The sequence below is a fragment of the Odontesthes bonariensis genome, chromosome 22 (genome assembly GCF_027942865.1).
Source record: "Odontesthes bonariensis isolate fOdoBon6 chromosome 22, fOdoBon6.hap1, whole genome shotgun sequence".
NCBI lineage: Eukaryota > Metazoa > Chordata > Actinopteri > Atheriniformes > Atherinopsidae > Odontesthes > Odontesthes bonariensis.
This window is the reverse complement of record NC_134527.1, coordinates 5,927,733-5,954,619: the sequence shown is the minus strand read 5'-3', so window position 1 is coordinate 5,954,619 and position 26,887 is coordinate 5,927,733. Positions and strand designations below refer to the sequence as shown.

General features: G+C 42.3%; 2 protein-coding genes across 3 annotated transcripts in view; one reads left to right on the top strand and one right to left on the bottom strand.

Moving 5' to 3' along the window:
* Positions 1 to 3,108, top strand: part of stxbp1a (syntaxin binding protein 1a) — a 38,010-nt gene extending 34,902 nt beyond the window's left edge. The window contains exon 19 of one of the 2 annotated variants that reach the window (XM_075456452.1): positions 1,284 to 3,108. In XM_075456452.1, the coding sequence (XP_075312567.1) occupies positions 1,284 to 1,366 (83 nt within the window). In that variant the 3' untranslated portion in view covers positions 1,367 to 3,108. The remainder of the gene's footprint in view (positions 1 to 1,283) is intronic. The other variant, XM_075456451.1, reaches the window with a different exon arrangement.
* A 957-nt stretch (positions 3,109 to 4,065) lies between these two features.
* akna (AT-hook transcription factor) lies at positions 4,066 to 26,577 on the bottom strand. Its single transcript, XM_075456513.1, has 24 exons — positions 26,490 to 26,577; positions 26,053 to 26,167; positions 22,248 to 22,834; positions 20,509 to 21,196; positions 19,218 to 19,521; positions 17,298 to 17,372; positions 15,374 to 15,524; positions 15,196 to 15,284; positions 14,443 to 14,502; positions 14,227 to 14,345; positions 14,006 to 14,147; positions 13,683 to 13,822; positions 13,381 to 13,512; positions 10,421 to 10,652; positions 10,032 to 10,138; positions 9,658 to 9,878; positions 8,697 to 8,838; positions 7,992 to 8,144; positions 7,713 to 7,855; positions 7,015 to 7,161; positions 6,503 to 6,601; positions 6,252 to 6,344; positions 5,950 to 6,088; positions 4,066 to 4,413 (listed from the first exon to the last, which is right to left on the bottom strand). Exons 3-24 carry the CDS (start codon positions 22,618 to 22,620, stop codon positions 4,089 to 4,091), a joined length of 4,074 nt encoding a protein of 1,357 aa, XP_075312628.1. The 5' UTR covers positions 22,621 to 22,834; positions 26,053 to 26,167; positions 26,490 to 26,577; the 3' UTR covers positions 4,066 to 4,088.
* Between the last annotated feature and the right edge of the window lie 310 nt (positions 26,578 to 26,887).

The window sequence follows — 26,887 nt, the reverse complement described above, 5'->3', positions numbered from 1 at the left end:
GGGACCCAGCTCTAGTTGCCCACCACTTAGGTTTGCGCGCTTAGAAAATACAGAAGTGACGTCAAGTGAAACCCAGCTATTGACTTTCAGTTACGGGACAGCTGTTCAAATTTCCGCCCGCATTTAATTTTTCACCATAAATATTTGTTTTACTCAGTAACGTGAGGGGTTTCAAATGTTGCGAAGTAAAAGTACTTGGGTCAAAATGAACTGGAGTAAAAGTAAAAATTACACATTTCAAAAACTACTCAGAAAATTACAAATTACTCATAAAAACTACTCAATTACAGTAACGTGAGTAAATGTAATTCGTTACTTTCCACCCCTGATTAAATGCACTACTGTCTGAGGTTTAACAGAGATAACCACCATTATGTGTTGGTTTTTCTCCAGACTCTCTGGTCACACACCATGGATGATAGTCTTACTCGTTTCGTCCCCAAGCCAATCATTTTTTAAATGTGTTGCTGGCATCTTATTGAAAATTATATATTATAATGTATTGAAAAATAACCAAAAAAAAAAACGTCCAAAACCGTAAACTTCTAAGTGAAAAATCCTATTTAGATATAAGATTCAGCTGAATTTGGTTTCAATGCTTTCCAACTTTTTTGGAAAGGGGATAATACAGTCCCCAAAGTGATAAAACCTCTACTTAAAGGTTCATTATTAAATGTTTTATAGTGATGTTCTTGCCAGAGTTTTGCAGTTTTAGCTCCTGTTATGGCTGCTGGTCTTCACATGTTGCATGTTGGTGTGTGTAAGATCTTTTACAGGTTTTCCTTTGTTGAATAGACTCTGGTTTGGCTCAGAAGCCTTTCACAAAGAGAATTATAAGAGTTCTAGAGTTCACATTGCCCTAGTTTTTTTTTTTTTTCTGAGGAAAAATAAGCAGCAGTCTCACAAGCTCCAAGTGAGGTCTTATCTTCCGTTTCGGATGTTTCTGACTGAGATTCTGCTGGTCCAATGTGACACCCAGTGGTTTCCTTGGGCTGTAACTGGACCTAAACTAGACATAAAAAATGACTTCCCACCTTTGGTGCTCGGTTTTAAAACTCTATAACACATGATCCATTTTCAACCTGCTGATTATGATTTCATAGCTTTGGGCTTCTTCTTCTTTTTCTTTCAACATTCTGCGAAAATGTCATCTACAGTAGGCATTCACTACAAGAGCTGAAAACACATTTTTCGTCTGTTTCTTCGCCAGTGCGCAGATCTAACGCTCTGCTTGTGTGTGTGTGTGTGTGTGTGTGTGTTCTTATACGTGTGCGTGTCTCCAGGATCGACCCACATCTTCACTCCCACCAGCCTGCTGGAGCAGCTCAAGGCCATGAACAAACCCGATGAGGAAGTGACGAGCTAAAATCCTCCAATCACCCAAATTACCCCATATCCTACCCAACCAAATCCCACCCATTAATTGTGTATGCATCTTGCTTGACAAAAAAAACAAACTTAGATGATTTAAAAAAAGAAAAAAAGATACGTTCTATCAAAGAATAAAACTGTTCCAAGTATTCACGTTTTACAATGGGATGCAACTAAATAAACTTATTTAAAAATGATTAAATATCTGAATAGAAGGCCATTTTAAATGGAAAGTACCAAAATGTCATGTTTTATGCTATGAACCCTGCTAGAATGTGTAAAAGGTAGACATTTTCTTTGTTTTTCTTTCGGGTTACCTCCTTGGTGTGAGTTTTAATGGAAGCAGAGGGGGGGGGGGGGGGATCTGCACTTTGAGAGGTTCATATTGTAAAATATATCTCCATGCAATATATATATGTACACATTGATTTCATCAGAGAGGAGCCCCACCCTTCCATTTGCGATGTTGGTATTCAGTAGCATGCTTGGACTTGTGTGGATTGTTCTGTGTGTGTATCAGGTGTGGGCGTACTGAGAGCAGCAGAGTTAGCATTTAGCTATTTCCTAAGACGTGGTTGAATACTCCATCAGAAACCATTGTTTTGAGTATCAAAAAGTAGAAAAACATGCATGTTGGGCCCACGTAAAACACTCAATTCGTGCCACTTCTTTGCTAATCGGCTGTTACATTGCTGTTAGCTTACTAAGCTAGCTACACTAAGCTAAGTTGATCTTTTTTAGGCATATTGTGATGGAAACATTTCTAATTAAAACTGCTTTGCACATAGGTTTTGACAGGCAAGGAGGAAAATGCTACAAGAGTATCATTGGGTCATTTTTTTTATTTTTAAGGATAAAACCATCATGTTTGTTGATGCCCCCTGAAACTCGAACATCTGCAAATGGAGTGTGATACTCAAAACAAGTTTTCAGTTTAAGTATTTGGTTAAACGCTTGGTTAAGCAGAACAGTAATATCATCCCTCCTCTGGCTGCGCAGACTGCAACAACCTTTTTTCCATTTTTTTTGGAAAGACTCCACCTTTTAATGTTGAAAAGGCCGTTGCTTGCTGATGTTTAATGAATAAACTAAGGGCCAGATGTATTTCAGTATTGTATCTCGTCAGATCAAGTCTTATCATTGGTTAGTAACGATGTTTAAATGAGCCATGCACTGAGTAGTGTTGTGTATCCGCCATATGTTGCTGTTTTAGTGTCTTACTGTTGAATGGTGATTTTTCTAACTGTGCAGTAGTGATGATTTTCCTTTAAAACGCCAATGTGAAGCCACCGTGTTTGTGATGTTTTAGCTGTAGCTGTTAGTGGTCAACTGGGAAAAAAAAAAAATCTATATTTTCTGTCTATTTTCTCTGGTGCAATGTAAAACCCTCCAATGGTGAATGGCTTTGCAAGGAAAAAATATCCTTTCATTTCATCCCTCCTTAGCCTCTTTCCTGGCCAAACAAGTTGTATATTGCACTATAACGCCTTTTATGTGATGCAAATGCTTGAGTTCGTTTTTTTAAATTATATTTTGCTGTTGTATAGGGTTTACTGTCAAATCATTTGATTTATATCAAAATTATTTATCAGAGAAAATATCAAAACATTAGTGTGTCCTAATACTGTCTCACTTATTGGGTTTGTATGTTTGCGAGTGTTGAAGCACAAACAGTACTTCCATGTGTACCTAATATGTTCTAAGGCTGTCTAATAAATTGGCTTACATTATATTAAAGTCTTTTTTGAGTCGTTAGGAAGACGCATCCAAAAGCATATTCACAAATGTTAGTTTCCTTTATTTTGGTTTGTAAGAAACATGAAAAAGAGTCCCTGCAAAATGTAAACGATAGAAAAAAAGAAACAAAATTCACACTATAAGTTCTATGATATGCTTCAGCGAAGCACTGTTCTATCAAAAGACAAAATTTAATTCAGTTTAACTCAGGTGAAAGGTTCATGTGTGGAATGTGCTGACACAGCAGCAATGTCCCCGTCTCACAATCTACTTCCAAATGTACGAGGAAAAAATGAAAATAACATTGATTTATCTCAGTGAAAAGCTCTGATGTGTTCAGATTTAACTTTATATAGTATTTCTGTCCAGAGGTCGTCCCAAATTTTACACATTGAACTTTAAATGTGCAATTTTTATACCAGAAAACTAGATCTTAAACATTAGGTGGATTATTTTGGATGATATCCAGCATCTCAGGATATCCACATGATTCATTACGCCAGAGGTTTGAGAGGATCGATCACTGAAAACTAGGTTAAGCACAACAGGTGCAATAAGTGGGTACATTTCATTTACAGCATCAGATATAACTATAAAAAAAGGAGGGGGGGGCTTAATAAACTATCACTGAAAACTTAAAAACACCAAACAAATCAGGACTAAATGTTTCATGTCAAATGAAGCAAACATTTCTACATTACCTCATGTATATAAAAATCAATATGATCTACAGTACTTCATCATTGAAAAAGTGACTCATTTTAATGTATGCCAGCACATCTTTTCATATAAATATTAAATCTATTTCAACATGTTTGGCCACATGACATGTACAGTAAAAAACATGTGGAAAACCTTCAAAAGCAGTCTTCCAGGTGCAGGTACCAAATTAAACTTACAAAGAAGAGTATTTAATGTTTTATTCACTTTGGTCCAGCATAAAGCTCGTCTTCGTCCGGGTGGTGCTGACCGACTCGCTGTTAGGACTGAGTCAGCTGCTCCTGGTACTGCAGTCCTGTGGCCAGAGAGCGAGCCATGTGCCTGGAGGTGAGTTTCATGTGTCGGGCTGCTCTGATGGCTCTGTCCAGAGAGCCGTCTGTGCGGGGGTGTATGTCAACAGACGGCGAGCGTCTTCTCCTTCCTGTCCTCTCCGCAGGGCCTCTCACCCCTGAGGACGTGTCCAGGACTTTGTGAGGAGACATTATGACGGGCGATGAATATAACCTGAGGATTGTAAGCGTAAAAGAAGTTAAATGAAATTCGGGCTGCAAAGAAGATGAAAAGCTCTGAGCTCTTAGGATGTAAGTTTATGGTCAGATGAGAGGAGTCGTTTGGCCACAATGATCAATGGTATGTTTGAAAGAGTGCAGGTTCATGCTCTGGTGCTGTTCCACCGACAGAGGGAGCTGTAGATCGCACATGAAGGAGGGGACGACCTCAGAATAACAGCAGAAAGTCCAACAGGACACAGTTTGGTACCCTAAGAGGCCCGTGTCCACAAACCTATCAAAGCTTCTGCATTTCTGAGGCCTGTCAGGAGTGTGCCAGGACACTCGTTTACGTTTACATGCACAGTTCTGCTAAGGTAACTGGACCAGTCGTTTGTCCCAGGGGAGGGGAATGGATTTATTATGCAAAGCATGTCTGATGCTGCGATGTAGTGGAGAGGATGCTGCAGTTATAAAATCAGGGTTTTAGTTACAGCGTGGAAATGCTTTAATCCGATTCTTTATAGTGTAACCCCACTGACTGGAACTTTATTACTGTAATCTGATTACAGTAAAGTTACTGTAATCTGATTACAGTAACCTTATTGCTTATCCGGGTCACGACCCCGGGAAAAAAAATCTCGAGCATGCGCAGAACACAAAGTCCAATTCACTACGTCTACAAGCACGTTTAGTGTGACTATCAACCGAGTTATCTGGGGGTCTTAAAGGGATAGTTCGCCTCTTTTCACATGAAGCTGTATGACATCCCATACTAGCAATATCATTTAAATTCCTCGTCCTGTGAGCAGAGTTCCAGCCTCGTTTTGGCGTTGATGAAGGTAGTCCGGCTAGTTGGCTGGGGCTAAAAAAAATAAACCGACAGCCGCGCCTGTTACGGTGTTTACTGCTCGGAAGCAGGGGTCTGCATGGTCTACATAGGCCGCAGTGATACGAAGGGAGAGAAAATAGGGACAAGCGATTGTGAGGTCTGACTTTTTCTGGATGAACGATTTTGTGATGCAAATGTATTACTCTTTTGAACTCACATTGTTTTGAGAAGCAAAACGCTTTAGTTTTGTGGCCCCAGCCAACTAGCCGGAACTACCTTCGTCAACACCAAAACGAGGCTGGAACTCGGCTCACAGGACGCAGCAGGGGGTAAGAAGATGTTCATAAATGATACAGCTTCATGTCAAAAGAGGCGAACTATCCCTTTAATCCAACTGCGAGTAACCTGATCCGGTCCAATTTTTAGTCAGACTATGTATACATGAACTTAATAACTCAGTCTTATTGTTATTTAGCCATTAAGACACTGCGAGCTGACTCTGAAATATCAAACCAGGGTTTAGTCACAACTTGTCTCCAATGCTCAATGTTTTCTCTGCCACAGGCCCCCTAAGTGGGCATCTCGTTACTTCAGCAGCAGGATGCAGAAGCTCAACAGAAGATGAGCAGAACAATGACCCTAAACATCTCCAGCAGCACAGAAGGACTTAAAACAAAGAAAACCAGGAAGAGGCCAGACCAAAACAAAGCAGAGATGCTGTGGAGTGACCTTAATGAAGCCATTCAAACTAACTCCTCACACCGTGTCAGGCGTGTCCGTGCTGAGAGGCCATCTACTCACAGGAGTTGCGGTGGGAACCCCGACGTGCACGGCAGCGGCGCAGGTGGCGCGGCAGCCGCACAGCATCTGCTGCCGGCTCTCTCAGGGGACCGGGCTGTTCGGCAGTTCAGGTGTTTGGATGATTCTGGTTTGCAGCAGCCTGTGAATATCAACGTGTGTCAGACAGAAGACTGAGCAGAGTGACTGTGACACAGACATTTAACTACAAACTCAGGTTCAAGGAAGCCACGATTGAATCAGAGTCATCTTAAATCAGAGCTTAAATCTCTGTTGCTCCGTTACTTTGTGTGTGAACACGTTACCTGGTTCAGAGCATCTGTGCAGTTCAAGGCTGAGAGGACAGCGATGATAGCAGGGGGAGGGAAGTGTTGGATCTGTGTTGGAGCCCACCGGTCCTAACAGAGCAGAAAGACCAAAGGCACGTTGGTTAAAGTTGATTAAGCTGTTCAAACATGTTCAAAAACAGGAAGTGGATTTTGTTTGAATACTGAAAATTGCGATCCTTGCTGAATTGTTAGCTTTTCAAGGGTCAGTATTCTGCCGTTTAGCTTACGTTCAGCACTTCCTCCGACATGTGCCAGGCAGCGAAGACAAAGAGGACTCTGACCCCTGCTGTCGGGTTCGTCTGCTGTTTCAGGCACAAAGGGCTGCCCTGACGTGGGAAGAGAAGAAGAAAAAGACAACGTGTTCCAAAACAACTTTAATTATCGATTCATGACTCATATTAACTTAATAAAAAGTAAAAAAAACAACTGATTTGATCAAATTTGAACGATTGTTCATTCGATGTAAAACCCTCCCGGAGCTCAGATCTCACTCTCCTGTCTCTGTGTACTCGTAAAATTTGTCTGAATAATGTTTACGATAAAGAAGAAAGGTAAAGCTGGTCTCATCATACGAGCCGAATCAGTTTAAAAAAGGAAATCACTTCGCTTTGACTCATTTTGTAGTTAAAATAATAAACAAAAATTAGAGAATTATGGGAAAATCTAAACATAACAGAATAAAACTAACTCAAACCGGCCTCGCCGACTGAAATGAGAAAGTGTGGAACAGCGCTCTTACGGGTCTGTGTCCTCCTGCTGCGGACAGCAGGTGGGCAGCAGCTGTCTGGTGCTGCAGATGTTTGAGTACGTCTGGACACGCGGGACCGAGGCTGCGGCACAGATTCCATCACTGAAAATACAATTAGCAGATGCATAAGATAATATGCTCCGTTGTTAGAACCACAGAAGAATACCCGTTTTCATCTAAATCAAGATGGATGGGTTTTAGAAATATGTTGCAATAATAACTTGGTTTTAGGGGTTCATTTTGCTCTTTGGACCCAAACGGTATGGAAAATTACTCCAGTTACATTCTCTTTCAATGCCACGTCCTTAAGAGGCTTCCACTTCTCTGGGCTCAGAGGCTTCTGGGACGGAGCATCACACAGTGGAAACCAGAGTTCCTGATCATTTTTGGACTAAAAAGGACCATCCAGACTGTCATCAGCACAAATCCTAAAAGCAAAGCAAGGATCTGTGGCGGGGTGGGTTGAGAAAGCTGATTTAGATATCAGAGCGGCACGTGCTGCGCTCAAGAACACGTATTTTCCAAAACCGCAGCCTGCACACATTAAAGCGACACGGCTGAGGGAGAGGTCAAAGTCAGAGTAAATATAAAAAGCTTCCATCAGAGCTTTCTCTTCCCCGGTTTTCCCATCTTTCACAGGATCTCTCAGGCTAAGTTTTAAGTTCAAGCGTTAATTCAGAAGAACTCACAGATATGGTGTTGTGGTTTTTCTCTTCGTGCCGAAGCCGATCTCTCCCTTGTTGTTCTTCTTAATGGAGACTCCTCCTCGCCTTCATCTGCTGTTCGGGTTTCTCTTGTTCCTCCACTGACAGCACGCGACTGCTGTCCGGACCTGAGCAATGAAATGACTTCATTTACTAAAAACCAACATAAAACAGAAATATAAATCAGCAGGGCTGTGTTTAAATTAAAGCTAAAGCTATAAGCTTTATAAGTAGCACAATTTCTGTGTAAGGATGAAACCCAACCTGATGCGAGGCGTAGAGGCGTTGCTACCAGAGCAGCTCCTCTGAGCCGAAGGGGCTGCCGTCACAGAGCCCACCGCCTTCTTAGCTCTCAGGTAGCTCTCCAGCCTCTCCTTCAGTATGGTTACCTCAGCCTGGAGTGAATGGAAAGCATCACTGCAAAGAAAGAAAGAAAAAAAGCACACAAAACATAGTCTTAAAACTACAAAAACAACATTTATACAGCAGATTTCAGTTCATAACGCCAAAATGCAGATTAATAGTGACCACCAAAGTGCTGCAAGGTGAAAAAAAATCCAGATTAAGTCTCTTTACGGGTGCCAATCCCACACCTGACACACATGCTTGGAGAGTCATGCAACACCACACCATGCAGGGAGACAATCAAGGATACCTCCTAATATGCAACCCCGTTCAATAGCAGCTGATTCTGTGATGAAATGAATAAAATAATAGAATAACATGACCAAACAGCACTGATGAGCATTTCATAAAGTATAAACTTTGTGTCAGAAGCTCCACTGATAACCTATAAGCCCATCAGAAATGTGGCGTCAGTCAGTCTTTGAGTGGAAACGGAGAGTTTCTGGAACATTCAGCCCCTGTACTGCGAGGTAAACCCGTCCCACCTCAGAGTCTCTGCAGGGAAACGTATACTCAGGCCTGTTCCAACAGCCATCGCCATGGCAGCAGCAGCTACACACTCACCTGCAATCTGCAACCTGACTGAAGCTCAGAGCTCTCAGACTATCGTCATGGTGATAGCCTGCAGCTGGTGAGGAGATTAAGTGGGAGCTGTGGAGAGAGTTGCTGGAGTCGGTGTGCTGTTCTGCTTCAGACCCGGTGTGACCTGTTGAGACGAGAGGGGAAGTCATTAATGAAGAAAATATCAGAGCAACAGGTGTTACTATTGATTTTAGAGTTCAGCTGCTACCAAAATAAAAAAAAAATTCCAGTTTCCAATGCCTTTAGCATGTCTTAAAAAAAAACAACAGACACAAATGGGAGACTCTGAGGCTGTGTTCGAAATCGCACACTTCTCCTACTACTCATACTAACTTTTTGAGTTAGTATGCAAGTTTGAGTAAGCGAGAAGTTCCCGGATGCATACTAGATTCTCCGAAATGTTGGGTATGCATCATGAGGTTACTACTCGTACTCAAACTACCCAAGATGCAACGTAACGTGACGTCGCCGATCGTCATTTCCTGTCAAAACGGCAGTTTCAAGCTAGCTACGAGGGTAGGTTCACTTCCTGTTTTCAAAACAAAAGCACCAATTGTATCGTAATGGCTTTCCCTATGATAAAAGGCAACGGGTACTTTATTTTGTGAAAATAACCAGAAGTGCGTTGCTCACTGCGGCTAGCTTTAGTAACGCCGAATTCGTGGGAACAAAATTGTAAATAGCCGGTATTTTGTCAGGTTTTCAACACGTTGGGGATCTAAACGACTACTTTCTCACCTGAAAATGTTTCAAATGTTGCTAAAGTTTACAGAGTTTAGAGCTTAAGGGAAATCAGCTTCAGGCCGGCTGACTTCGGCTCGGGCAGGAGCGAAATGCATTGTGGGTAAACGCTCTGCATACTGTCTGATCGATCAGTATGGAAGTATGTAGTATGCGGTTTCGAACACAGTCATAGTGTTGTCACTCTCCAGCCAAAACTCACTGGCTCCATGGTTTGCTTTTCTCTGACTGATCCAGCTCTGCGGTGGGCAGGTGGGTCGGCGTCTCCTCTGCCCCGGTCTGACTCTCCTCGGCTGGTTGGGGCCGATCTGGGAGCCCGCTCTGGGCTCCTCAGCCATGCATCTGAACGATGGTGAGGAAGGAGAAGCTACAGCAGCTGGGCCTGGCTGAGGCCTCCTGCTTTCCTCTCGAGGCGCAGATACGCTGTTATACCGAAGAACAACACAGATAACATCTGATTAAACATCTTTATCAGATAACATCTTTGATGAAAACAATAACACCATAATATGTGTGTTACACTGAGGTAAAATGGTGCAGTAAAGGAAGCAGAGAGGGCAGTGTTGGACTTCTCACCTCTCTGAGGCCCTCTGGTGGAGAGCACTGGGAACTGCGACAGGAGTCCGATGACTGCCCTCTGAACCCACAAACCCGCTGTCCGTCTCTGGAGAGATGACGCCGTCCTGCTCAACACAAAAGCAATACGCAATGATGATTAGCTAAATAAAAGGATTTTGGGGCAATCAAGTCACCAAAAACTTCATTAATAATTACCTTATAACAGATATAAGTAGCATACAACAACAAAGTGTACACAACCAAAGACCTAAAAGGTGAATTTTGCTGTCAGCTTTGGATTTGTTGACAGATATAACCAATCTGACACGATCTATGAAAACTCTGGAGGCTCCTTGTTGTGTACACAATAACAGTGTTGCTGTGTCGCAGCTAACAACACAACTGACCTGAGAGAGCGCCCTCTTACTCCCCTTTTGAGCCTTGGAGCTCCTCCTCTCTGATGCAGTGAGATCTGCCAGGCTGCTCAGACTGCTGCTGTGGGACTTTCCCTTCTCTGAGCTCCTGCTGCAGTGGGGAGGAAGAATGGTGAGCACGGTGGACTGGCTGCAGAAAGAAGGGCTGGAGCTGATGCTCCGCTGTTTGTTGGTGTCGACAGGAGGGTCCCGAGGTTCTGATTTCCTGTCAACAGAGAAGAACCCAAAAATGTTTTAAATCAGCCCAGCTGAGTGTGCTCTTTTAGGTCGAATCTCTTTCTTATCAAACTCAAACAGAAGTATCATCATTCAAAATGAAAACGGTTCCATTTAGAAAGGAGAAAGCATGGTTTTAGGCCCCGTTTATCAGTTCACCAAGTGAACAGCTGTGAGAACAGGTGTAAACGATCTGTGGAACGATCTCCCATTTCACTTAAGACAAGCCCCGTCACAGGCATTTTTATTCCCTGGCTTTTAACCCAGCATGAGACTCTGTTTCTGTTATTGTTTTAATATTGTTACTGTTTATTATTGTTTTTACATTGTTCTTATGTTTTATGCCTTATATTTCATGTTGTTACTCATGTACAGCACTTTGTTTCAGCCACGGCTGTTTTAAAGTCTCTATAAATAAAGTTGAGTTGAGTAAACACACTCAGGATGTCAGGACTCGGTGTGGATGTACTGAGATCCGACTGATCATTAGGAGGTTATTCATATTCCAGATTCTTTTAACAGTGAAATTAAGGACTGACCTTTTTCCCTACTAAAGGTATCTTTTAACTTATCTGGACTGTTGCTTGTTTTTAAATTCATTTAAATGATTTTATTTGTTTCTCTTTATATTCTTTTATGTATTTTTAATGCTTCTTACACTCCCTGCTGCAATGCTTTTATTTTATGTGAAGCACTTTGAATTGTTTGTACATGAAATGTGCTACAAATAAATTTGATTTGATTTTGATTTGATAAAGTCACCAATGTGTCCACCAAGTCTTTTTTTTTCTAGTTGGTCAGGTACATAGACTGTCTTTACAGTCAGTAGGTCGCTTTACAAACTGGACTCCACTTCTATCTGCTAACACTGTATATTTCAGATACCTTATACATTTTCTTTTGTTCTTATTTTATATTTTTGATTAATTTTTATTCATATTTCATATTTAATTATCTTTTTATTGGTAGCAGAACCAGGAATAATTTCACTGCACATTGTACTGTGTTTGATTGTGTATGTGACAAATAAAACTATCTTGATTTACATTTATCTTGATCTTGAAGCTGTGGAAGGACGTGGTCTAAGTGATGTAATGTAAGTAATGTCTCTTTCCAACATCATCTCGTGTATTTTTCTTTAATTATTCCCTCTTAGATCCCAACCTTTATTAATGTGTCTCAGAACGAACTTAATCATGTTAATGTCTGAATCTGTCATATTACATTCTCAGAAACGTAAACTATATAACCAGTGTCCTGTTTATTGGCCACAGCTCTGTATGATGTTCCATTTTTAAACGAGGTGTGAACTCACTCGTTAGGATCCAGTGCTGGTTCAGGGCTGGTGCTAGAGCCAGTTCTGGGCTGATTCAGTACAGAGCCAGCTAAGAACCAGCTGGTGTACTCTGAGTTTCTGTAGAGGCCCACAGTGCAGCGACCCTGCAAACTGATGTCTGAATATCATTACTCTAATATATATTCTGCACATTGTTCAGAGCAGGATCTATGAACAGCAGCTGGTGTTTCTAAAAACAACTGGAAAAATCTAAATATAAAAACAGGAAAAGAGAGCTCTGAGCTCAAGTTTTTCCACAACTGCTGTGAGTTCACCTCCATGTTGAACCTCCTCCTTTTACGGGTTTCTCTTGGATAAAGCTGAGTAAACACTGCCCTGAATCTGGAATTTTCAAACGTGGTCACAACATCTTTGGTGGACTGGTCGGCAATGTTCCCTCTAAGCTGCTCGCACTTTCTCAGCGCACAAGAAAATCTATGCAGCGCATAAAATAAAATTCACCATAAACGTATTAATTATTATCTAATACTAGACCTAATCTAATCTAATTAATTAGACCAATAATGTGTTTTTCTGTACCATTTTTCAATATAACGCAGTGAGTGACAGGTGTTCAGCCAATGATACGATACGGTTTACTTACGCTATGCAGCCAATCAGAGCATTGATGGTGCTTGCATATGTGCCCTGCCCATACGTGCCGTGCAGGTTAGCTGGCTAACAACAGTGCGGCGGAGTTAAGAGACCCAACCCCTTATCATGGCGAAACGGACGGGCAGCGCCAGCGACACATCCACTCACCAAGCCAAAGTAAAAAAGAAATGCGGTTCTTTTAGGATGGAATGGCTGTCTGAGTATGTGCAAACAGAAGAACAAGCGGTGAAACTGGGTGAAATTTTTTCTTTTTCGAGTGAGAAAGGTCTACTCTGCAAAACATGCAGGATGCAAGCCTGACTCTCACATATAACAGATAACATAATACACATCTCATGAACAACAAGATTTTTGTCTTTTTCATTTTAAGTGGGCCAAATCACTTATATTAAAAGTAAACAAATGAAACTTGCTGCTGTGATTTGATTCCTTTAATAAGCCATGTAACTTGCTATGATCCAAGGTTTTGAACAGGTGTGATACTGGTGTGTGGCCACAGCGTGCACATCTGATGTTGCTCACAGTGGTCCTCAGTGTGCTCAGGGAGCTGGTGTGTATGCCCAGACACATGAATAATTAGAGGGAACATTGCTGGTCGGTCTCTGTAACCCTTCCCCCCAGTGTTTTGGGGCTGGAACAGTATGAAACAGACAGTACTGATTCTAAGGTAGGCACTGGCTCTGAACCAGCACTAGATCAGCTTTGGTGGACCCTAACCCCCACAGGGTATTCCACACATCTGTCCTGCTGCTGAAAATAAGGTTACCGGTAATCTTCTTGAAGGACCGACCTCTGTAGGGGAGTTTTCCGGACTTGACCTGGCTGCTCTTCTCCGTCGGCCTCATCAGTTTTTAAAGCAGCAGAGAGGGGAACTCTGAGATGCTCCTTGAATCTTTGGCTGGTTAATCAGACATAGGGAGAAGAAAACATTCAACAATGCTGCAGGGTTTCTAATTTGACAATCTGAAAATTGCCAAACATTACTGAAGATCCACAGCAAAGGTGTTCAAATGTCAGGGGCATTTTGTTTAAGAATGAACCTTTTAAACAACCCAAATCACCACTCACTGATCCACCGGCCTCACGGAGTCTTGCACAACACATCTGTGTTTGCTAATCAGAGGTCTGCGGTAGAAAAACGGGAAAGTTTCTTCTTCCTCCGTCTCTTCTTCAGAGCCCACCTCCACCTCTGAGGACACGGCGGGGGTCTGAAAGGAGATGATCACAGCTGGAGATTATTCCTCGTGAGCAAAACAATTTTTTGTGTGGCTACATGGGACATTTACAAAAAAAACCTTCTTTTACTTTTGTTTTCTTCAGATTTAACAGTCGTAAGCTGGTTCAGGAACACAGCGCAGCACTACAAAGAATTCTAAAGATGACGTTGGTACCTGTGGACGAGTCAGGGTTTCCTCCCCCTCGGATGGGTCAGATGAAGAGATCGGCTGAGGTGGGGAAGAGGGAGAAGCCTCCACCTGCTCCTTCAGCTCATCCACACGCAGCCCACACTGAAAGATCTGCCCCTCCAGCTCCCTGATGCATGCCCAAGCATCCAGAACACACAAATCAATCACACAGAAACACAAAACATTGGTGAAATCATCTCTCTTACCGTTCAGGGTCAAAGTGGCAGCTTTCTGCTCCCGTCTGCCGCAGGAGTTTGTGCTCATCTGTTGCTGAAAGGTAGCCCCCTTCTAGGCAGCGTAGCCCCTCAGTGAGCCGAGAGAGACCCTGAAGAGGAGCACCCGCTCGTTATTTTGAGTATGAGGCAGCCGTTGGAAAGATCTATTAGTAGAATACTTAATTACGCTGGCTTTGTTGCTCTTACCTCGATTTTTTCACGAGGTTCCAGTTTTTCATTCTTAAGAAGATCCTCAAAAGTCTGCAGCTGAAAGGAAAATCAAAATCCTATTCAGCGAGTCTGCTCGCCTGTCTGATCCCTGATCAGTTTTACCGTAAATTCTGGACTATAGAGCGCACCCTCTAATTTTTAAAAAGAAAATTCATTTTGTGCTTGTATAGGCCACACTGGATTATAAGTGTCCACATTGTAATGTGAGATATTTACACAGAAAGCTGTTACACGCGAGGATTTTTAAACGTGTAATTAAATGCTAAAGGTAACATAAACAAACACATAGTGCAAATGCTTTTTTTTCCCCGAACAGTGCCCGTAACACCGATGGTTTTAACTTAAATACCTATCGGAAACGCACAAATACGTGGCAGAAATGCTTTTTTTTATTTTTTGAACAGGCCCTGTAACACGGCTGGTAAAAAAAAAAAATCTTCATCTTGTTCAGCCAGATTGATTGCCTTTAATTTGTGAGTACAAATGACCGATTTACAATAATTTAGTAGTGTAAGTGTGTTTGATTTATCGCACAATTTCATTGGACCACTGTAAACTATTCGTTAATTTTATTGGTGTAATGTTATGAGGCAAAATGTTTCTGGCGGCTTAAAAAAAAAACCAAAAAAACACATATATTAGCCGCACTGTACTATAAGCCGCGGTGCTCAAAGCCTGGGAAAAATGTAGCGGCTTATAGTCTGGAGTTTACGGTAGTTTGTCAGTTACCTGCTGAAGGAACTTGTCCGTCTGACTGAGGAGAGCATGTCCCGGCTGAGGGCCTGGACTCCGGGTGGAGGGAGCGGGATCTGAACCTTCTGTGCAACGGGAAGGAAGATCACAGGAAAAGAAATGATGTGATGCGAGCCGAACACAAGCAGCAGCCGTAAGAACACAAAAGCTGTACCCTGATGGCTGCCGTGTCCATGTGGGCCAGGAGAAGCAGAGCTGATCTCAGCTCTCTGAGCCTGAGAAAAACTCGTGAGCTTTGAGGCATTGTGGTTCAGTCCTGAATGCACGGCGTGGCCGGGCATCGGAGGGTCCGAGTACAGGTTTACCTGGTGGAAACACGACAGGAAAACCAGTTATCATTTATAGTTTTCTTAGTAAATCTCTTCTGCCATTAGGCTGCTATCATTCCCGCAGAGTTCAGTTTTGGATAATTTGCAATCTGGAAAGGTGGCTCAACCTGCAACATGCAACACCACATTTACAGATGTGAACAGATTTCATGTGAGGATGAAGCACAGATTACTTTATACTAATTAATCCAAATTAAACATAGGGAGGGTACACACGTCTCTAAACCTGCTGCAGCGAATGAACGTCTCTGTTTAAACGCAGATGTTAACTATTCTTTTACAGTCGTTTCAAATATCTACATTTGTTTTTAATTAGAAAAGTTCAAGTTTTACCTGCAGCTTAAGGTATTATTTGGGGAATAATTCCTAATCCCATAATAATTACACAACAGGACAGATTAAAACTAGTTAAGTTTCCTGTGGTCCGTTTCATATTAAACATTATGAACAATAATTTGATGGATCGAAAAACATAAAACAGTACTGATGGATCTCAAACTGGGACTTTTCTATAAATCCTGCAATGTTTCAACGCCGACACTTTGGCCTTTTAGAAAACAAAAGGAGCACTTTATTCTACACTCAAGACGTGAGAGACAAATAGATCAGAAAGATCTATAGCCCAACCTAACAACCTAAATTCAGATCATAAATCCCGTCACATAGCAACAGGACAGAAGCCGAGTCACAACAAATGACGAACCGGAGAGAGAAAAAAACCTCCCAGAATAAGTTTCTGATAACAGAGAAGGAAGGATCCGGAGTTATAAATTGCTGACAGCAGATTTAGTGTAAACTGCTCCTCCCACCTTGCTTGTGCAATGTTAAATGTGCAGGAGGAGACGGATGGTGGTGCTGTGCTGTGGTGAAGGGGATGGAGGAGAGGTGGGCTACGCTCAGTTAATTGGTGCTGCTGATTGTGGAGCTTTGCTGCTCAAACAGAGACAGGACAGCAATTCTTTAAGGAGTTGTTGCCCCTCCTGCCTCCTCTGCCTGTTTCCTATCAAACTTCTGATCATTTGCTCTGACATACTGCTCTGTCTGCGCTGCCCTGACGCTGTCTGGACCTGGGCTGCTGGCTGTCTGTTGATCCGTCCTGTGGAAACAGAGTTCATTTGAATATTCCCCTTTCATTTGTAAGGTGAGGACTGTGTTGGTTTATCTTAGGAGCCTGGATCTTAACTTCTGATTAAATTGGTGTGTGTGCTGCCTCTCACAGAATAATAAAAACAGATGAAATGACCGATTAAATCAATCTAATCTTGCATCAAAAAACCCACGTTGTTACTTTCATTTAGTAAAAATGTGCAGTTTTTACAAACCGCCCATCATTTTTGAAGCCGTCTATCAACTAAATAGTCGATAGATTGATTCATAGATTTTTATTTTCGAATATGTATAAAAAAGAAAATGTATGTAACTGTTTGTACATACAAAAGAAAGAAAAAGAGAAAGAAAAAACATAATAATAATTCAATCACATAAAGTGCTAATACATAACAAAACACCACACATTGTTCGAAAAAGGAATGGGAAATTTTTAGTTTCCCACCCCTTTTTAACTACTCTTCAGTTTGTAAATATCCTAACTACAATACACCCATATAAATATATGTCATATATACACTTCCTAAATATCTAAAATGTGAGTATCGATAATAAATCTGTGCATATTATTATGTACTTCTTTTCCCACAATGCACAGTATTATAAAGTGATAAATTATGGCTGGAGCTCCAGATCAAGTACCCTGGCCTCCAAACGCAGACGATCAATGGTGTTCTCTGCCTCCGCGTACCTCGTCAGCAGTCTGTTGTGGTCTTCCTGCAGAGAGAGGAAAAAAAACAGTAAATAAACAGCTCCTCTGCGGGCTTTTATTCTAAACAACCTTTTTTTCTTTCTAAGGTTTGGGCTCTTTGCCCCTGACATGGTAACACTAATGATCAAATCCATCCTTTTCCCAGGCTGATGCTGTGTTGAATTTCATTCTGAACGTCTTGCCCGGTTAAGACGAACTGTCAGCTGTGGAAGCTGGTGAACGTGCAACATACCGTCAGAAAGCTGGGACTAAAACGGTCCTTTTTCACTGACACGGGTCCAGTTTAGTAGTACCTTTAATCAAGATCAGTGATACTCACTATTTATTTCACAAGAGCCACATTAGCAGAGCAAAATCAAGGGAAGAGACACTTTTATGACAACATACTAAAGTCCCCTTTTGCAAATATGCATTTCTACATATAAAACATCCCACAAAAAAAGAAACAACACAGCCAATACATGTTCAATTCAGACCACATTTACATTAATACTGGGATGAGCGGAAGCTGGCATGCATGTCTTTGACTTTCTTCATGTTGTATTTGTTGTTTGTAGTTGTAATTATAATGAGACATTCAGGATGAGCATGGTTTTTGTGCTGGTTTTTGCCCTTTTTGAATTAAAAAACGATCCATTGTGCCTGCATCTCGCGCTGGCTAAAGGAGCTAGCGTGCTCTGCGGTCAAGTGTGACGGTGGTTTAAGCGGGCTGCGTTGCCAGGTTTAACAGTTACACCATTAAGCCTTAATTAATACTTAATACTACAAAAACGCAAACTTAATAAAAATACTTAATACTGTGCAGTATTCGCTGTGTGTTATTTGAAAACATTTATTGTTATTGTTAGCATATTGTTATAAGCTACTATGCGAGTGCGAGCCACCAATTAAAGCTTGAGGAGCCGCGCAATGAGTATCTCTGGTATAGATGAATATTTCTTTAACTTAATCCCACTGATGGGTGTCTCATCTTTCAGGTATTCTCTCTTTAAACTCTGGTTTGTATATCAGAATAAAGCTAGTTGTTAGCTTCTGACTGACACCTCAGATAAGCCCTGAAGGAGCCACACGCCACATAGGCAAGAATCTTTTGAGTGCAAGAACAAACCTTTAGAAAATGAGGAAAATGCAGTGTTATCCAATTTGGACAAGGACTGCGTGAGACAGCGGTTTGGGGAATGACAGCTTTTCCTAACTAACAGATCACAACTACAGTTATCCAAGGAGATCTGGTGGCAAAACCAATCTGGATGGGTATAAGGAATGATTTCTTTTAGTGTGTCCCAGACAATCTTTGATTTTTCTGTGTCTCTATTCAGCTCTGAAGCTACTTTGGGTCGACCATGAAAAGGCATTTGAGATTTTTTCATAGAAAGAAAGGTTAAAGGCCTTTTCAGGTCCATATGTACATCTCAAATCTAAGATTTGCCTCAGTGGCATACAACAAATATCAGCCATAATGCACAAATCTCTTGTCCATCCATGATTTTAACCCGAAAGGGATGACTTGAAATCCTTCTTTATGAAACCATGGAATCTCTGTAGCGCACCAAATAAAGCACAAACTTTAGACCTGATTCCCCTATGTGTACCCCCCTGCACAGCGCCTTGTTGTTTGGCTCGCGCGCCGCCTCAGAAACAAGGAGGATGTAAAGTAGGGCAGCTGCTGTAATTGCTGCCTCTGGGAATGAGCATGGGTGGCTGTGAAGTGGCGCATTGGTTCAGATCTGAGGGCTAAATCTAAAAGTTTGAAAGCAAAAGACTGGATAACATGCCAGGTCATCGCTTTAGGGTCATCCTTACAAAGAGGCTCAGTCAGACCGAAACAGTCTTTTAGTTTCTACGAATACCTGAAGCTGTTCGAGCAGAGTGGTGGCCTGCTGCCGGCATCTGAAATCCAGGGGCACCGCAGAGTTGGCAGCGCCGGTGTGCGGTCGGCTGCAATCTGACGGAGCGGACGTCTGGTCCGTGTTGTTCAGCAGCACTTCTTTCACTATATCAGCCGGGGATTTAAACACTAATGGGGGCTCAGGTGACAGGGACGTCCCTCTCAACGAATGCTTGCTCTTGGGGGGCTTATAGCCATCTTTGGGGAAATGAACCCGGGGCTCCACCTTGGAGAAGTCGGGCGTGTGATAATTCAGAGATCCTTTTCTGGGAAAAATAAAAACAACGATCGTGAGAGAATGGAAAAAAAAGCGGGGCTCGATAAATGTAAATGCATTTTATTTTTACAGCCCTTTACAAACAATCGTTACGATGTACCAAAGTGCTTTACAGCAGGTAATAAATAAAGAGAAGAATAAGTAAAAACAAATAAAAAATAATAAAAGAACAGTGAAAGCAATAAAATACAACAAAATATTACATTTTAATAAATTAATATATTATAATTAATAATAATTATAATAATAATAATAATTAAAATATTAACAAAAATAATAATTAAAATATTAACAAAAATAGTAATTAAAATATTAACAAGAATATAATCGAATAAGATAAAAGTGTCACCACACTACTGGGTATTAGGATAAAAGTCTTATTTGCGACAGATCTGGTGTTGATGAGAGCCATGCGAACAAAACGCAGATATGTCTATGGGGAGGCCCGGTTAACGGGTCAGAGATTCTCATCTGCGGATCCTCACGGGCCGGCGGCAGGGAGATGGGCACCCGGCCTCGGCACGACCGGCAGCAGCCATCGGCAGGAGCGATCCACGGAGCCTCGGATGTCGTAGCCGGCGCAATCACCGGAGAGACCAGACAGCAGATGGCGAGCGTTGTTCGTGGAGGGCGAAGCCAGGTGGGCTTTCAGCCGGCATATTACTCCACCTCTCTTTCCACGTCTTCGTGGCAACCGACCAGGTAGATGCCATAGGTAAAGTACGGACGCCAAAACGGGTGGCGGTGGCTTTGTCTGATCGTTGTCCTGGATCGATGTTATGTCCAAAGAATCTCTGATTTTCAAGACTCAGGCGATCATACACCAGTAGTGATGAAAACAATAAAAACATGACAATACACAAAAAAAGGTAGCAGAGGTAGACGGCCAGCCACTCACAACGCCGCCATATTCTCTAATATAACTCTAATAAGATAAGAACGCTGAACAACAAACGCTTAGCAGAAAGACGCTCACCTGGATTCTTGGTCTTCGGCAGCATTGCTCCGGGCCCCGGGGGTCCTCGGCTCTCTGTCACAGCTTTTGTTCTGCTGTTGGGACGTGGAGGAGTCCCTCCTGTCTGTGCCGAGGGAATGAGTCCTTGAATATGTAGCTTTAGAAAGGCATTGCTTTGTCTTCCTCGGTAGGGGAACAGGCTGCTTGTGATGCTTCTCTGCCTTCTCAGATTCTGGAACATGGCTTAACCCGCTGGAATTATTTAACGTGGCTTTTTCAGAAAACGATGCCGCTGGCTGAGGAGAAGCTCTGAGCTTCACCTCCCCACAGCGAGGACTGGACTTGGGGCTCGTGTAGCTGCAGTGTGCCTCAGGGAGACTTTCTGTGAAGCCCATATCTGGGAAGGTTTCTGCATCTATTCCTGGGGCCGTGGCCAATTCCTCAGCAGTGAAATGAAAAAGGTGGGGCCAAAAGGAGGCCCCTGCGGTGGACTGGGAGACCACAGCAGGTTCTATAACACTATCAGATCCCACCGAGCTGATCTGCTTATTCTGTCCTTTGCTGCTGCAGCCTTTAGCCGAAGCATTTGTCGATCCAAACTGCCCTGATGGGTCAGTGGGCTGATGTTTCTTTCTTTTTCTGTCAGTCGTCTTCCCTTCTTCCTCTCTATCTTTCTCCTCCTCCGTCATGCCCAGGTATTTGTCATAAACTGTGAACATAAAATGATGAAAATGGTCAAAGCCATGAACTGCCCGACAAAAGATAGGATTATATGACACCAATGGACCATACCTGTGTGTTTGCATGTTTTTTTTAGCCATAAGTGGGTCAGTCAGTCAAAAATCTCTAAGTTTACATTAAAAAAAATCATCTTTAGAAGCCAAAATAAGAAAGAATCTTCTGCTTTTCTTTGTCCACTCTGGTAGGAGACTAATTATTGTCAGGTCCTACTGATAAAACAATTAGGATTGGGCAACGATTAAAATTTTTAATCTAATTAATCGCATGATTTCCCTGATTAATCACGATTAATCGCATTTGTACGCAAAATCCAAAAATGAATTCAAAAGTAGCGTATAGCTTTTAGCATTTAGTTTTATTTTAAATGTGCTGCCATATGAATGAAAGTGCCATAACATTTGTTGTGCAAACACACTTTTAACATCAGCATCTTTCTGTAGTTTTTATGTAGAAGCCTCGCTCCACTGTCTGTTTCCTTGAATGACTTGCTGCTATCAGTTGTGTGTTTTGCCTTTAAGTGATATTTTAGACTGGAACTACTACGCTGAGAAGACAATTCAACTTGGCTGTAAATGCAGGAGTTTTTTTTTTAATTTATTTTGAAATACGTGCTTTTATGTTGAAACAAGTAAAACAGGAAGTAGCGCCGGTTAGCTCCGTGAGCTTCACACAGAGACCGAGGAGCACCTGTAACGGTTACCTGCTAGTTTATTTTTATTTTACTCCTCCATGCTTCGTGGTGTTTGCTGTAACTGTGTGAATGTGATGCATTCAACAGACTTTTACAATAATAAAACCTGCGTTAATGCGCAATAAGATATTTATCGGCGTTAAATAATTAATAAGTTAACGCAATAATAACGAGTTAACACGCCCAGCCCTAAAAACAATAATATAAAATATCAAAATAAAGTGTAGATGGAGAGCCAAGTAGCTAAACTGCTTGAGCAGGCGCCACATGGAGCCTCTGCTGCATGTCACCCCCCCTCTTTCTGCCCACTTCCTGTCCATCTACTCACTGGGTGGCCGTGCTTGTAGATCCTCTCCTGCTGACTCGCTGTGGTACGGATGTTCACTCAGGTTAGAGCTCAGCTCCTCAGATGGACTGTCCCTCACACATTCACTGGGGTCCGCCTGCTCTGGGGTCGAGGGTCCAGGACACTGTACATCGCCATAAGTTTCCCCCAGTTCTACATCTTCCAGTGCCCCCGACAGCCCAATGATGCCATTCTCATCCATCTGGCTGGCAAAGTCATCATCTCTTCTGTCCTCCTCTTCATCATCATCATCATCCCAAGAATCTTCGGACATCGCAGTGCGAGCGGATGAGGAGCGGGCCGGGGCGGGGGTCCAGATCGGAACCCCCGCTGTTGTGTTTCTCTGCGTTCCCATTCACCTTACAGCCTCAGCTCTGACCTCAGTTACCTTCTCAACCGGGCACAGGGACCTTCTTCATCGTTTCGAGTCTCTCTGGATTTTGAAGTAAGGGCCACTTTCAAAGCCATGGCGGAGGAGGTTTACGGACTGTCATAAAGCCGGAGAGAGTCTAGATGCACAAACACGGATTCATCGATTGCTCTTCTGTGCAGGGGAACAAGAGGCAGAGCTGGAAACACAAGATGAGGACAGCGACAACTGAAATACGTGCAGTGAACATCACAGGGAATTAACTCAACGTATAACCATTTTCAGCAGTTAAGAAAGGTCACCAAACCTTTTAGGGTAAGTGTACCTATTAAGCCCACCAAATCTGCTTTTCAGACATTTTTAATATATACCGCCCCAATTGAAGTGAGAACATTTTAGTTAAAATGATAGTCTAATGTCTCATTTGAAGTGTCAATAATTCATTTATACCAATTTTTCATTTTATTATTTTTTATTTGTCAAAATATGTCAAAAGTCTGGCATGGGCTTAATGGGTACTTAAAGCAATACAATGTAACTTCTCAAAAAGCCCACTATGCAGCTCCCCCAACAGGCTTGGAGGTAATGTACGGTTACACTGTCGTAAATACAACACCCTTTCGCTTTCACGTTTCACGTTTGTTGACGAACCGGTGAGGAGTCAGAAGGTGCAAGCTATGTCGACCGAGAAGGTAAGAGTAATCAAATGTACCTGGGAGCGTGAGAGGGGTCTATTTGTTTTTGCGGTAGGTGTGCCAGAAAGCAAGTCGAAGTACTTCCGCTCAGCTCCCGGACCGCTCCAGCAAAGTTACATAGCGCAGTTTTTCCAACTCAGACCCCCGAAGGGCATAGGAGACAGGCCAATCGTAATATTAAAACTCATTCTAGCCGCACAATTTTTTTCAAGCTGTTATTTTAAGGTAGAAATGTTACATAGTATTACTTTAATGTACAATCAAAAGTATAAATCATGTAACAAGCAGCTTCATTGGAAGAACCATGAAAAAATGGTGATGTAGTTTTTTTTTTTAACTGACTCACAAGTCACAAGTGAGCTTAATAGGTACGCTGACCCTAGTTCTTAACGATGCATCTTTCAGAAATACTACAGAAATCCCAAGCAGAGATAAATAGGAGGAATTCCAGCTGTGTGAAGTCCTAAGGGAGCAACGGATGAGATAAAAAGTCATATTATAAAAAGGCTCTTATCTTAAACAAAGGTCGTTTGAAAAGGACAGGTCCACTGGACCTCTTTTTATTCTGCTTCCGCTACATTTAAGGAAACATATTTGCTTGTGGGCATTTCAACTGACAGAAAACAAGAATGAACTTCCACATGATATATTTCCAGATCGGCACACTGCTGAAGCAGTTAAATAAACCCAAACTCTGGATCACAGATTCCATTGCTTCTTGAATCTTTGTTTTAAGCCATCAGTTGGGACACTGAGGGTAATTAAAATAGAGACTCTTAAAGGTAAATAAAGACCAATGAAATTTGTGTTAAAACAACCACGAGGACTCAGGACCCGCTCAGGCCTTTCATTCAGACTTCAGCGCGCTGGCAAACTCGCCGTGCATTTAAACTAAACAACAGGAAATGACAACATTTCTGTCCCCTGCCTTCAGAGCAGCAACATTTAGAGCATATGGTAGAATTATGACATCATCTCTGTTTTCTTTCTTTCTCTCTCTCTGACACACAGGAGGTTCAACAGACTCAGGAGGAGGACTAAATCCCTGCCATGACGGACAATGAAAGCCGATGCTCGGATAAATCCTGAAATACTCGCACTTCTATACCGGCCCTGCCACCAAAGTCAAAAGGAACAAAGTAAAACCAAACCAGCGGCAGACAACAGCATAACTAGTGAAACCAAAGCCAGTCCAACAGTTTGCAGTTTTGTGCAGCTTGATGCAAAGAAACAGCTCACCTGTCGCTCTGCTCAAACTCCCGGCTCATTCCCAGGAGAACTGAGGATTTGTCTCAGCTGCCAGATGGATGGGAATTAAGCCGTTCTAAATCCATCACAGGGTGGGCTTCGCTGATCGTAAACAGACAGTGATCATCGGCATACATCCCCGGTATCAGACGACCCAGCTCCTGACAGCAGCCCACCTGACAACACTAATCACCTGACTGTCAGGTTGGTTAAGACTGCATCCTGGATGGACGGGTGGGCTGGAGGTCGAGGAACAAGAGACGACGTGAGAAAGCACCAGAGAGGAGAAATGACAGCACGAAACTAAAAGACGGGAGGAGACGGGACACGCTTGAGTTTCCCCAGTTTGACCAAAGCTGTCACAGAGATCAGTGAGCCGGGCGAACACGTGACAACGCATGGAGGGTGAGACTGGCTGAAGTTTGAGCAAAAGTGAACCAACGTGTAGCCGGTGGCACCACAAACAGCTAGAAGGATCATTACGGGATGGCCCAGTGACTAAGATATGACAGCTAATCCCCTTAAAGAGTCAGAAGGACGGCTGAGGATTAAGCAAAGGGACTGACAAGCAGAGACGGATACAATACCACTCAGCATATTCATATTTGCACTATGATCAGAAGTTGATAGATTCATTAGTCACCAAAAAGCCAGACCAATCAGAAAAGTCAGCACATGATAAAGTATGTCATTTATCAATAACACGTGCACTGCAACAATTAAGTGAAAACATATTTTCTTTGGCACGTGGAGAAAAGACCCTATACAGGGGCGAGGCTAGGGTATTTTTAGTGGTGCCAAGGCACCACCGTGAGATAGCTCGGTACCCCCTGGCTCAGCACATTTTTTAAATATTATATTATGCAAAAACACTTTTTTTTATTGCTCAAGGATGCATTATTTTAGTGACCATTTTATTTATTTTCTAGCATTTGTTTCTGTTTTAACTCTTTACTCCCAAAATTAATGTTGAGTTATCTTCAATATTTGTCTCAGGCTCTTTGTTATCCCTGTCGAGCCACAGTCTTTTGAAATGAAGAGGTCAAAATTTAATGTTGTAGGGGAAAACACTACTCAAAGCAAAACTAATACGGCTCCAAAATTTATAAATGTACTAGTTCGCCTCAGTTAGTGAGAAATAATGTGCCTCTGTGAGCACTGGGGGGCTGGGCACCCTTAAAGACCAGATCCTAAAATCGCCCCTGACCCTATATGACCCCAGTCTGAGGATGTTCTGGAATTAAAAGAGAAACTAAAGAATAAACACACTTAAAAACAAATGCAATCCACTTTGCTTTGAGAAGGAGCTCCAGGGATCTAGAGAAAGACAGATTTGCATCCAGTCCTGCAGCCACCAGGCTGGCTCACACAGTGAGGAAAATAAGTTTTTAACAAAAAAAAAAATCAAAGTATAGCTAAAAGTGGAGGTAAAACCAACTCTGGCAGGGCATACATAAACAGCATTGCAGCTTACCTCGTATTACATGTGCAGTGATTTGGCCGACAGAACACGCATGATGAGGAAAAGCCTGCAGAGATGCCTCGGTGGGTTCTTACATCAAGGGTCTGTTGCCCTGCACACCGCCTAACTAAAGAGAGGAAGGACCCACCCCTGTGTCACCATGGCACTCACACCACAACAAACTGCCGACAGCAAACAATATACCGAGGGGCTCCCAAAAAGCTTTAGAATTAGTCAAACAACTCAAATTTACAGGCTAATATTGATCTTTAGTGAAGTACAAATGACGTTAAAAGTAAACGGTTGGTAACCGCGGGCTAGCTGTCGCAGCCAGCGCCACTTCAAAAGTTAGTTATTATCGTTACCACGACTCATCTCAGAGTCTTGCAAATTTAACAGAGACAAAAGTCCCGCTTTGAGGCACAATTCAGCATCGAAATATGAGGTACCTTGTTTTAGAGGCTGTTACACGGGGCCATTCCAAAACAAACCCGGCGTGCCTGACTGTTAAGAAAGCTAATTATCAGTCTTGGGGGAGTGTGGCACTGATTTAGCTGGCAGAGTAGTTACCAGATGCAGAGTTTTAGAATTAATTTCGTCCTGAATTTTGAATTTCAGGCATTTTGGTTCAACTTCCAGCAGACGCACACGATCTTTTACGCATCTAATAGAGTAATACTGACCAATAAATACATATTTCTCAACTTATATTAAATTGTGTAAGAATTGTGGTGTTTGTAAGGCGTACTGATACCTGACAAACAGTACTGAGGGCTTTTCATACGGTCACCTACCAGACGCTTGAAGACTAAATCAGAGTGTTGATTGGCCATTGTGCTTCTAAGGG